Raw genomic sequence first — 14,909 nt, forward strand, 5'->3', positions numbered from 1 at the left:
CTGTATAGTGTCCTGGTTCCAGACCTGCAGAACAGCGTTGTTTGCATTTAATGCAGAGTTTTGTTCCATAAGTTACACAAAAATCGTGTTTTCTCTCCCAAGAATTGGAGTTTCAGATTCAGAACACACCCACAATAAGCAAATGTGTGGAGGATAATAAGCTCTGCTGTGATAATGTATGATAAAGGCAAGCAGTGCTCTTTCTGAGGGGTCTGGTGTGGTTTTCTGTGCTCAGACCAGGAGTTAATGCAAAGCCAGTTTTAAGCAACAGAATATACCCAAGAGCAAATGAAAAACTGCATCAGAGCAGACTATCAGCATAGCATCAACACTAAAAGGTCTTGTACAGTCTGCTTGACATGGGGTCTAGAGAGAGTAAGCAAACCTTCCTGCACCTGGAAGACTACTTGGGACAGCTGGCAATGAATTGTCCTGTCCAGCACAGCTGTGCAAAGCAGTATGAACAGTTCAGTCACACATCCTTATTTGACAATGCTTGTCCCAAGAAAGAGGGCAGCTACAGCTCCGCTGCCCTTTCCTCTTCCAGGCATTTCATTGTGGAGCTGTCCCTAAACCAACAGACTTGTTCCCTGCTGTTGGAATCGCCGTGAAAAGAGGATGCAGTCACTCATGCTGAGTGGGAGCTACCTACAGGTTCCTCCCTTCTGATTGCACACACAGGTCATCCTGCAGCCCAAGGCAATGTGCAGGACAGCACAGGATGGGGAGCCAACCTACACACTCGGCAAGTTCAGGCCTGTGCCTTCTCTTGTCAGGTACTATGTGGGTCGCTAACACCCTGGTGTACAATTGTATTTGACTTCAAATCCCTGCAGAAGGCTTCCAAGCAAAGCCTCCTGAGAACATTTTGAGACATGCGAAGGAATAAAAAATGATGGGGAAAGCCAGCACAGATTTACCAAGGACAAATCTCTCCTAACCAACATTATTGGCCTCTAGGATGGGCAGCTTGTTCTATAAACAAAGGGAGTGCAGAGGATATTGTACACCTGACTTCAGTAGGACCTTCAGGATGATCTCCTAGAATATCCTTGTAGTCACATTGGAGAGCTATAGTCTGAATAAGCAGGCAATATTTTGGGTGGAAAGTTGGCTGTACTGCCAGAAGCAGCAGGAGCAGGGCTGCTCCATGAGGACAGTGAGCTGAGCCAAGAGTCAGCCCCCAGGGAGGGCAGTGCCCTCACTGTTAGATGCCACAGCACAATATCTGACCACAGGGAAATGGAACCAAATGTCACAGTGTCCATCAACAGCCATGGACACAGCTGTGAGAAGAACCAGGGTCATGGTGCATCTACAGAGCCTAGGGTTAGGGAGCAATGAGAGTTTGCTCCCTGTGGAATGGGAGGCTCACTGAGCAGGTCCCAGCAAGCACCTGAGCAAGAGAAAAGGACAGACCCTGAAAGGGTGACAGGTCCAACCAAGCCTTCAGAACATGAGCCAATATAGTGACAGGGCATGTCCAAAATCGAGCTGGGAAGTCTCTCCACAAGTGAGGGCTGCAATCAGATCCAGTGACTACCAGGCAGGTCAATGGTGACAGAGTAGGCTCAAGTTCAAGCCAGGAAATCAGTGCACAAGTTGGTCTCAAGAAGTCTCACGGCCAGGCAGGAACAGGAGAACAGCCCCTGATGTGGTGCCACTGGGGCAGGGGCTGATGGCCCCTTGGGGGTTCATATGAGGTCCTGGGCTCTGGGCAGGTGGGACAGGTCCCATGGAAGATCAGGGCCACTGAGGGCTTCTAGTGCCTTCAGGGCTCAGACCAGCAGCCTCCCCTCTGAGGACAGTGTGCTCTTGCTCCATAGGGAGACCTGCACTTGGCAGGGACTCACTTTAGAGGGACACACTGGCTGAGGGCTGTTAGTGGGCTGTCTCAGGGGACGTAGAGACAGGAACAGTGGATAGGAAACGGACACGGCACAAGAGGTAGGGAACTGAGTGAGGTGGTCAGGCCACCCCAACAGGCCCCAGAGGCTGTCAGGAGAAAGCCAGGAAGGATGGTCTGGCTGGGTGGAAGACGGTTCACTCAGGAGCCTGGCCCTGAGTAATGAGTGAGTGCTTTGTGGAGATCAGGAAGGTTTGTGAGGACAAGGCCCTGTGTGACTGGAGACCCAGGCTCCTCAGTGCTTGGCAAAGAGCTCAGGGAGGACTGAGCTCACTGTCAGGGGGCGGCAAGGGCCAGCTTTTCCCAAGGAGGACCGAACCAGGAGTCAAGGGGGATGCCACAGCTGGCAGTGCAGGAGCCTCACCAGCCAGGGCTCAGCAGCTGAGCAGAGCAGGCCCAGAGATCACGGGCACTCCAGATCATAAGGCAATGTCATGGCTATGAGGCAGGTGCAAAGAAAACATTGACTACAAAGCCAATTCATACAGGAGAGGTAGGTCTGGGTCCAGTGATCACAGGGCAGGGCCAAGGTCACTCTAGGAGTCCTTGGCCAGGAGTGGGCACAGCTGTGTTTGATCTGCAGACTCACACACCTCTGATGTAATACAGAGGGGAACTGAAAGTCCAGCACATAGCTTAGAGCTCCTGCAGTCACAGGTGTGGGGGAGGCTCCAGGTATGGCTGAGCAGGACTATTAAAAATTCATTAGTGCACTCAGAGCTCTGTCATACACTTATGAGCAAAAGAGATGGGCCTGGAGTTGAGGCTTGGGTCTGAGGTCTGTCAGGAGGCAGAACCGGAGACAGGAACTTACAGTGTACTTCAGTGCTATGTCTAGGCTGAAACAGGCTTCTGTCATGGGCAACAGCCTTGACCTGGGGAGTTTCACCTAATTTCTTGCTGATTAACATAAAATTTTTGTTGTTGATTTGAGTATTGACAAAACCAATGTAACAAGCTATGCTTACTAGTTTCGGCTTCCTTGTTACACTCAGTGCTCCCCAGTCCCTCTGATGAAGCAGGAGATAATGGAAGAGGTCAGGGTTGGTGTATGACTCTATTTCTGGCAGCTGTTGCTGCTCACTTTTATCCTGTTCTTTAGTCTGCTTCAGGGGCTGTAGTTCCACAGGGATGTCCTTGCTTTAGCATAAGTGACCAGCAGGCTGCAGTCCCTCTGGCGTGTCACTGCCCCAGCCTGAGCTGCCTGTGGCTGCAGTGCCCCAGAGGTGACTCCCAAGAGTGTGCCTTCAGCTGTGCTCTTAGTAACATCCCCTTCTTAATAATATCCACGTCTTCTCTCTTTTGTTTCTCCAAACACATCTGTCCCATTTCTCTGTCCACTCTTCCTTAATTACACTCGAGCAGAGGTGCTGTATGCTCTCCTCTAACTGGAGATTTGGCATACAGTGAGTTTTTGTCATTCATTACAGGGTCTGCTGCAACTGGCCAAGGACAGTTCATGTCCTCCTTTCTCAAATGGTGCCAGTGCCCAATACAGGCTCCAGACCCATTTGCAGAGGGTGTTGGGGAAATCTTCTGCCGAAGATGGTTGTGCTCTCAGGGTCCTAACACTGGCTGTTGTCAGTCCTGGAACTCAAATAGCTGGTAGTATTTTCTGTATATTTATTTCGTCTCAATGGATTTCTCTTCCCTGGTTTTGTTCAGTCTCCCTTTAAAATCATGAAAAATTTTATCATCTCCAGCATTCTTTGATCATGAGTTCCATCATTCAGCTGTTTGTTGTCAGCTACCTCTTGTCAGCTACCTCTATGTGTTGATGTTCTTTTAACTGCTTTCTACTAACCTCTTTTAATACCATTAAGTTCCTGTGTTAGAAGATATACCAAATAGCCAACCTCTGTCGTTGCCTCTGTAACACTCAGGACTTCAGAAACCTCTGTTCTGGAGAACATTCATCCCTCCCCTACAAGTTTGACTACATGGGCTCAGGCACATCTGAAGCTGCTGCCAAGCCTTGAATTAGAGCACTGTTTGTGTCAAATCTGTCCTCCACGGGGGTCTAAATCCTCCTCATTCAAGAGAAGAATTTAAACTGAGTCTCTTGATTGTGAGTCTCTTGTCCTTGCTGTGCTGCATGTCTGTGCCTGGCCATGAACCTCACTGAGATGGACACTGTAACTCACCATTCCAAGTGTTCATTTTGGACACTAGAAATTATTAGAAAAAACTCACTAGAAAGGAAATTATTAAACTGTATTTTATTGGAAATGACATGAGAGGGGAAAAGGAGATAGCATAGACAAATTCATGTCCCTTCCAGTGGTCAGATCCCCAAGCAGTGCAGCATTGGATGGATCTTTATTCAGGGAGCAGCACACTGTGCATATCCCATGCATGCAGAGGTTCCCTGGTGGTGTGATCTTTACACTTTTATAGGTAGGTTCTGTTTATCATTTCTACTGATGAATGAAAGTACACTTATACAGAAAAATGCTGCTTCACTTCAAGATAAAGACAAGGATACGCCGGTAGCATCATCTGTGAGGTTCTCCATTATGATTAGCAGGTGAAGCTTAGCCCACAGCCACATGGTATGTTCAGCACTGTATAGTGCTGAACTTCTGCCTGGATACCGAGAAGTATGTGCAGCATAACTTAGCACAAAACTGCACACACTGATCAGCCTGATCCGATCCATTTTTATGTGGGCACTAACTCCTCGATGTACAATAACGTTCTGGTCAGGAACACTACAGACTCTGATTTATGGATTTAACCTGTAGGCTTGATATTTGACCTACCTCATCACCACAGGTTTGTTTGGGAATCACTGGACTGTAGCAGCAGTGTAGGGAACTGCAGCATTCGATATCTTATGGAGAAAGCCCCTGCCTTTCTGATTTTTTGTCACCTCCTGCCCTGGATCCCCTTTCCTTGCCAAGCAGCCCCACCCTTGCTGCTCTTTGACAATCCCCTCTCTGCTGTCCCTTTTCCATATTGATAAATCTTAGCTCACTAGCCACAAGAAACAGAAAGCCCTGCTCTGTGTCAAAGCCTTTCTAGCAGACATGTAGCTTTCAGTTTGATTCAGCATGCTGTGCTTTCTCAAATACCATTTGGGAACCCAGGACAGCTTTGCCATGGAGTCCAGGAGGTTCTCTGCACTTCCTCTAGTGACTGTGGTTACAGCATAATGCCTGCTAAATCTTGTGCCTTCAACCATGGGTTTGGTTTGCTTACGAGAAGGTAGGCCTCTCTCGGAAGTCATAGATGCAGAGGGATGTGGAATGGTCTTAGAAAATTATATTCCCCAAAGGGCAGGGAAGATAAGTCTTCTCCAACCCTTTCCCAAATGACATGAGAAGGAAAGGCACACTTAGTTCACACAGCATTTCAAATGCTGTCCTGTGCACGTATCTGTTTTTGCTCCACAGACCCCTGGCAGTACAGTAAATCCAGAACAACATGGCACATCGTGAAAATGGAGCGTAGCAAACGGACAGGTGGCAGTTTATTGACATACCAACTTCAGTGATGCTGCCAGGGAATAAAAAGAACTATAGGACAATACCTAGACTTTGTGGGAGCTTTGTGGGATCTGGGATTCATGTTATTGAACTCTTGCTGGACTTCAGAGCTGGGAAACAGCAGGCAGTGTTTGCTCTCCACACAGCTGCTCTTCCTTCATCCTTTTGTAACACCCTCCATGCTGCTCTTTCCAGAATTGCTTCCCATGGGAGCTGCAGCAGCCACACAAACCCTGGCAGTGCCTTTGCAGCAGTTCCTGCTGGCCCAGACCAGCAATGCACAAGCACAGTACTGGGCTCAGCCATTGATACAGGGATCTTTTTCAGCCTTGCTGAATCTGCACTTTTACCTCTCATTTTAGCCTCTTTGGAGGATGTTTTCTCTTTCATAAACCAAATAGCTCTATCCCTACTCCAGTGCTTGACTGAGGTATTTTTTTATCCAGGACAGAGACATCCTAAAATGCCTCTAATCTTTCACCAAATAATATTTCTGTCCTTTTCTTCAAAAATTACTGGGTTCCAGGCACGGTGCCATTGGTCTACATTTTCAGTATATTGATCATAATCATCTTCTTACCCAAAAATTAAGAACAAAATTGAAATTTACATTAAGCTCCCAAACCTAGTTTTCAACAGATGTCTGTCTGTCAGAAGACTTGAGACATCATTTTGTATCCCTAGTGACACCTAACGGCCCCATGTAAAATGAGCCAAATAGCTCTGTTTCACAGTGAGGACGCTCGATGGGCCTCTCTCATGTGTAGTTTTAGGAAACCAAATACCATTTCATTCATTTTATTTCATTACCATTGATTTTCTCAATTTCTTTTCTTTAAAATAATCATCAAACAAAGGAACAATTAAACAAGAGAATAGTTATTTTTATATTCATGTTATATCATATAATAAATACTAATTTTATTTTCATTGTACCTAGAAAGTGCAAAGTGACAGATATGCTTGTTTCAGTTTAATAACAGATTTATAATTGTTTACAAACTTTCACCTTCTGCTCCTTAGAACAGTATTTAGTCAATCCTGCCTTTTTCTTTTTTGTTTTAGTTGTAGCAAAACTCTGTTTACTGTTTTAGACTATAAGGGAAGCAGAACATGATATGCACAGTAAATTGAAATTGCGTATATATATAGAAATACTTCTTTGCTTGAATACTTGTGTTAACCATACCTGATCCCTTGTAACTCTCTTGGGAAGACCAGTATTTGCCGTTCTCCCATAGGCCTCATAGCAGCCAAGAAGATGTGTTTCCCTGTAGTCAGCATCATCATTTCAAGTAATATTTAATACTTACTTTGAAAATGTTTGAGACAGCTCCAAATAATGCCAAGTGTCTCCCTTTTTTAAACACTTTTTAAGTACTGTGATTTGCAGTTCTGCACACATATGCCAGTAGAAGGAAGACTGCTTAAGTCAGTGATTAACACTGCTAGGTCTTTCCATTGGATAACCTGCAACCTGAAGAACCTTCCCCCTAAAGACTGTGAAATAACAAATAATATCTCTAGGGGATTATGTTACCAAAAGGAAGTAACAAAGATTTCCTCACACGTTTCTTGTGAGTATTAGACAGCTGAAGCTGTCCACCTTTTAAGAAAAAGACTTTTCTCACGTTCTTGAAGTTGTATCTCTTAGGCATCACCTCAATATATTTACTGACGGCAATAAGAGGAAATCTTTTAAAACTATTTGGAAATACAATAGCAGATTTAAAAAAACTGAGTTATTTGGTATGTCATATGGAGATAAGCTCAAGGTAGAAATAGGAGCTGTAGGGCTTACTTTGCTTAAACTCAGAATTTTAGAAAAAAAAAAGAGAAGTTCTTTAATGACTTCATATATGGGTACATTCTGGTTTTGAAAATAGGATCTAAATCCTAGTCTTCTAAATCCTTCTAAATCCTTCTAAATCCTAGACCCCTTCTGTCAATAATCATGACCCACTATATCATGTATTTTGATTGTGTGGTGCAGTAACCCAGAACAGGTAGGGACATGTTTAGTTTGCAATGCTTTTATTAGAATAAATAGAAGGACCAACAATTGACATTCACAAAATCAATGACATGTCATGGGAATGAAGATGGGAAATTGTATCAGTCAGGAAGGTGTTGTGTTTGGAGATGATGATTTAAGAGGAAACGGTAAACTTTCTGTATGCCCCCTCAGAACAAGAGACCTTAGCCTTACAGTATGTGCAGCAAAAAGAAGCACAAATGCATTACTCAAAGAAGAATGATTTGCTGAAATTAAGAATTTCATCTTCAAGTTGTCCAGGCATCAATTCAAGGATGGTAGCATAACAGGTTCAACAAATGAACAGGATTATTCTGCAAGCTGTGTTTATTTCAGAGAACTCCTATAGAAAAACCAGACTCTCAATATCAGTGTCAGAATTTCTCACAAAAATCGAAACACTGGTCCTGAATCTTAAGTTATTCAATCACAATGGAAGATACTTCTAAGCTTCTTCTTGAAATTCTCATTTATTCCTGGATATAAGTCCTGAGTACAACTTGTGTAAGCAGAAATATCTGCACCCAAAGATCTGAAAAGTCACATACTTCTTCAGGAATATCTCCCTAGATATTGAAGGCTTTCTACTTAGAGACTGTGAAGAGATAAGATTATACTACAATACTAGAGTAAAGGGGGTCTGTTTCTGAGGGGAACATAAGCATTATTTCCAGCCCTTTTCTCTTTACGGAGAACAATATCTACCAAAGAAAAGGATCATGTCGCTAGGATTGTGTTTGATCAAGAAAAGGAATGGGTGGTCAGCCCTAAACTCTTCAAACTCCGAAGAGTGTTGGATGTCTCCAGTCACAACCTCTGAGCCACCTGCCTCAGTGCCCTCTTCAGTGACTTCCAGGTACGCTTCATGGATGGCCTCAGATATCCTCAGGCTCTCTGCTGAAGAGATGCCAGAGAGATTGGCCGAGGGGCTGAACAGGTCGGTCATACCCAAGGATGTTAAGACAGATGTGAGGTTATATTTCTCTTCAATCTTCATGCGTGGGAGGTACACTTTCACTCTCTTCTTTTCCATCACCTTGGAACTGGTCCACTCCCTGAGTCTTTCGTAACTGATTTTGTTCTCAAGCTGCAAAGAGAGATAGGGAATGAAATGTCTGAGACAAAAGTTCTATGGCCTTAAAAGCTGTGTTTACCACCTGTTACAGTTGTTTTCCATTTACTTTGTGTCCATAATAGAACTGATACATATACTTAAATGCATTTGTTTATCCTGTATGCTTCCTCCTGACTACAGAGAGTATCTCAACTGTCTTGAGGAAGTTCCTCAAACCTTTTTCTTCTGGAAATTTCTTCATCAGATCAAATCTTTTTTTTGTAAAAATACAGTTTTGAAAACATCAAAAAATATGGGCCCTAGAACTGTTTCCCTTGGAAGATATTTTATTGATCCCTTTCCTCAACTTTATTCCTTTCTAATGTTACTTTTCTCATTTTCCTTTTAGTCAGCTCTTGGAATGCTTTCTTCATCACTTTCCTTTTTTATTTCCCCTAGGATAATTTTTTTTTTCTTTAGTAAACATTTGAAATTGCTCAGAGTGGTAAAAATCTTGCTACCTCGTCTAATACCTGATGGATACTGGTGCATATAGCAACATCCTCTTCTGCAGGGCTGCAGCAGCCCTACACTGCTTTACCTTCATCTTATAAAACTGAGTTCAGGACTCTCCTAAGAGGCTCTGCCTGAGCACCTGGAAGCACCTGGGCAGATTTTGTGCTCCCCTGCCTGCCCAGCACAGCCATGGTGTGGGCAGCTGGGATGTCAATGGTCAGCAAAAGGTCTGACAGCAGCCAAGCTCCACTGAAGTCATAAATCTTCTGCTTGCCCTGCCAGGGCCATACCTGCTCCAGGCCAGAGATGTCATCAGGCAGCAGCACCAACAGGCTCAGCTCTCCACTGGCATATGGAAGCTCCAGGATCTTAATTTTCTCTTCAGCCACTCTTGCCACTTTGAAGGTGCCGTTCTGACACATCATTTGCACGGGTCTGCTCTCTTGCTGCAAAATCAGAAATGTGAGATGATGTCATGTGGGAGCAATTCTTTCCTTTGGTCAGACAAATGTACAAGGCCTGTGAAAGGACAGGACTCAATCTTCAATCACGTTGCCTTTGGAGAAGACCTGTGTCTCCATTTTCCTCTCTTGCCTACTTGTGTGCCCTGGAAGCCTGGTCAGACACAGATCTTGCGAACACTACTTGGGTTTAGGCCCAGGCACTGACAATGAGGGACTCAGCTAATCACCCAACCTGTGACATGTATTTGTAACACCCAGACTGCTGCCTGTGTGAGCCAACAGCTGCCCTGGCCAGAAGCGTGTCTGTGCCCTCCTACCTCTGTCACATTGAAAGGCTCTTCCCGAGTGTGTTCTTCTTTAAATGCAGTTTTCCATATCCCTTTAAAGTAAATGGCATTCACAAAGACCAGTGCAGTATCCAGACCAACAGAGTCTGACACAAGGAAGTCTTGGATCCGTCCTTCAAGAAAGAGACAGGGCAGAGAGGGGTAAGATACAGCTCCTCTGGTGTGCACAAATATCTGCGATGTGGGGGTGAGGGTGGGGGTTCCTGCTTTGTGGAGTTTTGTTTTCATAGCAATAAGCAACCTGCTCTTGCTTGACCCACCTTTTCTAGAGATTATGAGGAGAGGGAGACAAGGATATAGTTTATGGTAGGTGAGGGAAAATACCTGCTACCCATTTTTTAGTCCTTACCATTTGTCTCTTTTTCCACCCAGGAATTAATGAGCTGTCTTGCTTCCTCTGCAGCTGTTTTGAAGTCAGCTTCTTCCAGTTCTGCTTTGTAGAATTTCTTTGCACACTTTATGTATTCCTATAAGAAGAAGGGTTACAGTTGTCAGACTGATGAGAACTTGGAATTATATGGATGTGTAACACAAGATTATGAAATAAAGCAGAATGGTTTAAAGAACAGCGACGTCCTGGGTTTGAACGTGTCAGACACTGAAGATGTCAGCCACAGCTATCTTCCCGTAACTGAATCTTAAAGCTGTACAAGAAAGACTGCTTCACATATATAGGTCTGGCACTTTTTGATGACACAGGGTTCTAAGTTAAAATTTTGATATATTTTCTTTGTTTTACTAGAACAGTTTCAGTTTAACACGTTTCTAAGGACAGACAATGTTTGTCTCCTTCCCTTCCTCACTTTATTTTGAATACTGTGTTCTCACATTCTTAGATTTCAAAAGCAAAGCTTCCTTTCACTGGGAAGATTTCGTATTTGGCTTTGAAAAAATCCAAATTTGACAATTGCAGTCTCCATTATTTCAAGTAATAAAATGTATTAAATTTCCCTTAAAAGTTATATTTTTCATTAAAAGCCATTTTTCTAGTAAATTAACAGCAATCTTGATTACTCCCCGTGATTTGTAACATAGGTATATTTTATGCCATTATACCTTTTGCCTTCACTTAACAGTCACAGAAAGGTCCAAACTCATTCTGTACCAGTTCTCCTCATGGCCCACAACCACCTCTTCACCAACAGAGTGGGCTACTGTTGGTGGTGCATCTCTAGGGCAGAGTCATAGGGGATTGACAGGAAATCTCATGGAAGTCAGTTCACAATGTAACTCACCTGAAGAATAGGGTATGTTTTGTCAATATAGAGCCTGTCAGCAATCCTGAGTGAGTAAGTAGCATTTTGCCTCCTGATGTCTGAGAGAAGGTCCTTGAATGATTTGTGGATGTACTCAACAGTGCCACACTGAGGTGATGACATGGAAAAAGAAGACAGATTGCATAAGGAAATAAGATCCCAAAGTATTGTTCCTTTCAGTTAAGAGTCATGCTACAGGGCAGTCTTCCTCCACACACTGTCACCTTTGGGACAGCTGGTGCTGTGGTGGTGGTGGTGCATTGAACTGGCACGTTCATCCTTGTCAAGACAAGCCCCCTGAAATGTGCTTTTTATAAGATTTGTGGTGTTCCTGTCACTGAGACTTCTGGAGTCTTCTCTGCTCAGCATCTTCCTGCCCAGCTGAAAATCAAACTGCTGTACCCTGGCTCAGGGTGCTGAGCCCTGCTCACAGTCCATCCCCCAGCAGCACTTGCCCGGGAAGGCACCCTGGTGCCCAAAGCATTCTCCCCATGCCATTACTTATTCTGCTGAAAAAAAAAAAGCAACCTGCTGTCTTCCTGTTTGTTAAAAAACAGGTGAATTACGCCCTCCTTCCCTCTCTCCACAGATCCTCTCGGTTTGAAGTCATTACCATAGTTTTTGTCAGGGTCTGAAACTGCCAGAAGGAGAGGCAGAACAGTTCTACTTTTGCTCTGAGGAGAAAATAAGACAAAAAGGAAGATTAAGTTATTTCTCTACCTGGGAGTCAGTAATGTCTCCATCTCCTGTAACATTATCAAAGTGAAGAACCTGCAAGAGACAATATCAGTGGTAGAAATGAGAAGCATGACCAAAAAATAATGTGAATTCAAGATTTACACACATTGCTTGAGATAAAATTGTTGACTCAGGAAAAAAAAATTATGCTAACTGAGGAAATAGATACAGGTGAGCTTGCAACTGGTCTATGCCCTCTGTGATCTGCTTGGAAACTGTAAATACCACTCTTCGCTTAGATGACTTTTTTTCTAGTGAATGTCTAGAAATTAATTGAATTACATTTTATGTATTGCTAAAAATACTTTGTCTTCCTGTGTTTCTGGGATTTATCTTCTTTATATATTAAAAAAAGAAAATCTGCTTACATTATTTGGAACCTGTCAGAATTTAAAAATCATAAAATAAAATTGCCTGACTGGTAATCTATTTTGCTATGGTCCCTGAGGTTTTTGTTTTTTATGTTTAAGTCAACTGCCTGTTATATTGAAAAGATACACTTATTTGTTATTATTTTCTATATATAACTCTGGATTCAGTTCTCCATTTTGTGACTTTGGCTTAGTTCTTGTGCATTAAAACAGGTGAGAACCTCATCAGTGGATAATATTTTTCAGGGATTTTACAAGTAGCAGAAATAGAGGTCACTTTACACCCACGTAAATAACTTACCTTCTCCATCTGGGATTGAGTCTTACCCCTTGCTCCCATATACACCAGGGCCAGGGTTGAAAGCATGCTCAGGGAGGAAAAGAGCACATTGTCATTGCTGCGGTGAAATTTCACCTCTTTAAATACATCAAAACAAAATTCTGCATTTGCTGCACTGATGGAGCCCATCGTGAAATCCCTGGTGTCTGAAGGAAAAAGAAAGAGTCTGACTTACTGTGCTGAAATAGGTCAATTGTAATGCAAAAAAGTCAGTGCACATGGACCCTAAACTTAGTGCACAGGGTATTTTCAGCAAACAGAATCCAGTGGTGTGGATTTAAAAGGCGGACATGCTTTTGGATTCATGAGCAATCAAAGTGCTGGACATCTGCCATCTGTGCTTAGGCTGGTGAAAGAAAACACATGCTATAAAATACAGTACTTCAAAGTCTAATGAAACAGTATAGTGTTTATACCACTTATAACTTAAGGTCTTGCAGATCTTCAAGCAATTTTTTTCCCTCTGTAGCTGTTAGGGAACAAAATCCAGGGTACTCTGTCATATGTATCATAGTACCTATGGAATCGACATATTAATGTGACAATCATCTCTTAATGTGGGATAATTTGAACAACAATGCATCTAACTGTTCCCCTGATAGAATGGATGCTCATTCTCTCTCTAAATTGAACTGCTTATATAGGTAATATGAGGTAGATTTTTTATTATTAACCTATTCTGCTTACTACTATACTTTAGGCTTTAAGCTCCATTTATGTTCTTGGTGAAGAAACAGATTCATGAAGCAAATGCTTGGGAGTTTTGTTGTTGTTGTTTATTTTTGAAGACGTAACTATTAAAGATAACACAGAGCTGTAGAATGATGAGGTCATTTGAACATTCTGCACTCCTTGATTTCATTCAGAGAATATCTTACATAACCCCTGGAATTTAAACAAATTCAATTTTGTCTTTTAATACTAAATGAAAAATTAAAGCGATAGAGGAAGAAGGAAGAAAGTCTGTTGTAACTTATCACCAGCTGTTCAGTGTGGAAGAGTTAGTAAACAAAACTATAGTTCATAAAGACAAATACTTTGGCTTTATGCATGGCAGACTGTGAAATAGTAAAATAATACAGAAGACACATGCAAAGCTATGATGCCTGAAGTGGCCACCTAAAAACAGAGACTAGACAAGAATAAGGGAATAAAGGTAGGTATTTCTTTGAAGGGCCTTCAAACAAACACCCTGGAGAGTCCAGAGGCTACTGCCAAGATGGACCCGGAGTCACGAGTTCTTCACACTTTTATAAGTTTGGTTCATTTGCATATCAGGGTTAATTCTCCAATTAAAACTTCAGTTAATGATGTAGCTACCTAAAGTTTGCCCTCCTCTTACACATTTTGGGCCTAGGACAATCTGGGTGTCCTTGGAGAGCAAACCTAGAGTGGCTTGTTACGTCTAACTAGCATGAGAGAACAGCAGCTAACAGGCCACAAGAAACTTCAGAGTTACACACTAGGCAGTACAGGATTTGAAAAATATAAAAGGTTAAAACCTAAGGCATCATCCCCCCCCTTAGAGACTTGACAAGGCCTCTACCTTGTCGAGGTAAGGTTTCTGCAGAAGGATTCCTTTGTTAATTGGTTTCTTCAACTGATATTGAAGGCCATAAACATGAGGTTACATCAATACAATTTCAAGTAACGTAAAAGATAATTGTTTTTTACCTTGCAGATTGGAACTTAAATCATAATTGAAATAAATTCTTACCTTATCAGATTCACCTGGGAAGGTATAGCACAGCTTCTCAGCTGTACTTGGGGCAGACTTGACGAACCCCTTGAAATATATCTTGTGTTATTTTGTGGCACGCCCCGTGCTGCTTGTTCTGTGTTAATCCAATAAAGTGATGGATGGAGCCCAATGTCAGACATGCACTTTTACTTGGAAAGAGTCCATTCTTTGAAACAAAAAAAAAAAAGCCTGAATGAAAGGTTTTTAGCCTAAAGTTTCCTACAAGGAAGATTTATTCATCACAGCACATGACACCTTGCAGAAAAGACAAGAGCACATTGAAATGACTGAAGAAAAAATAATGATAAAATCTATTCATTGGAACTTGAATAGTAAGTACCATTTGGTTATGGCAGCAAATATTGTAACATAACTTGTGAAAACGAAATTTTAAAAAATGGTGAGGAATTCAGTATTGCAGAATATCTGTAAGGAATTTTGTGCTATTTTCCTTAATGCTCTTCTGTCTTGAGTAGTGACAGGCCAGGTCCATCTCAGAGCCATCATTCTGTGAACTCGCAAATTTTGGTAAAATCAGCATATGCTGGACTGTATTTATTGCAACTTTTCTCCCATTGTTGGCTGGACTACCAGTAGTCCCATTGTCTTTCTTCCCACCAGAATCCCTAGCTCTTCCTAAGAAATGGAGAAAA

At 42.6% G+C, this 14,909-nt stretch overlaps 1 protein-coding gene across 1 annotated transcript; it reads right to left on the bottom strand.

The window, feature by feature from the left end:
- Nucleotides 1-7,598: 7,598 nt before the first annotated feature.
- On the bottom strand, nt 7,599-12,644 carry LOC121674631 (ovalbumin-related protein Y-like). Its single transcript, XM_042049132.1, has 7 exons — nt 12,477-12,644; nt 11,787-11,837; nt 11,046-11,174; nt 10,160-10,277; nt 9,781-9,923; nt 9,290-9,445; nt 7,599-8,516 (listed from the first exon to the last, which is right to left on the bottom strand). Exons 1-7 carry the CDS (start codon nt 12,642-12,644, stop codon nt 8,115-8,117), a joined length of 1,167 nt encoding a protein of 388 aa, XP_041905066.1. The 3' UTR covers nt 7,599-8,114.
- Between the last annotated feature and the right edge of the window lie 2,265 nt (nt 12,645-14,909).

Source organism: Corvus kubaryi, unplaced genomic scaffold (genome assembly GCF_017639235.1).
Source record: "Corvus kubaryi isolate FWS band 111438036 unplaced genomic scaffold, C.kubaryi_AGA036_p1.0 69, whole genome shotgun sequence".
NCBI lineage: Eukaryota > Metazoa > Chordata > Aves > Passeriformes > Corvidae > Corvus > Corvus kubaryi.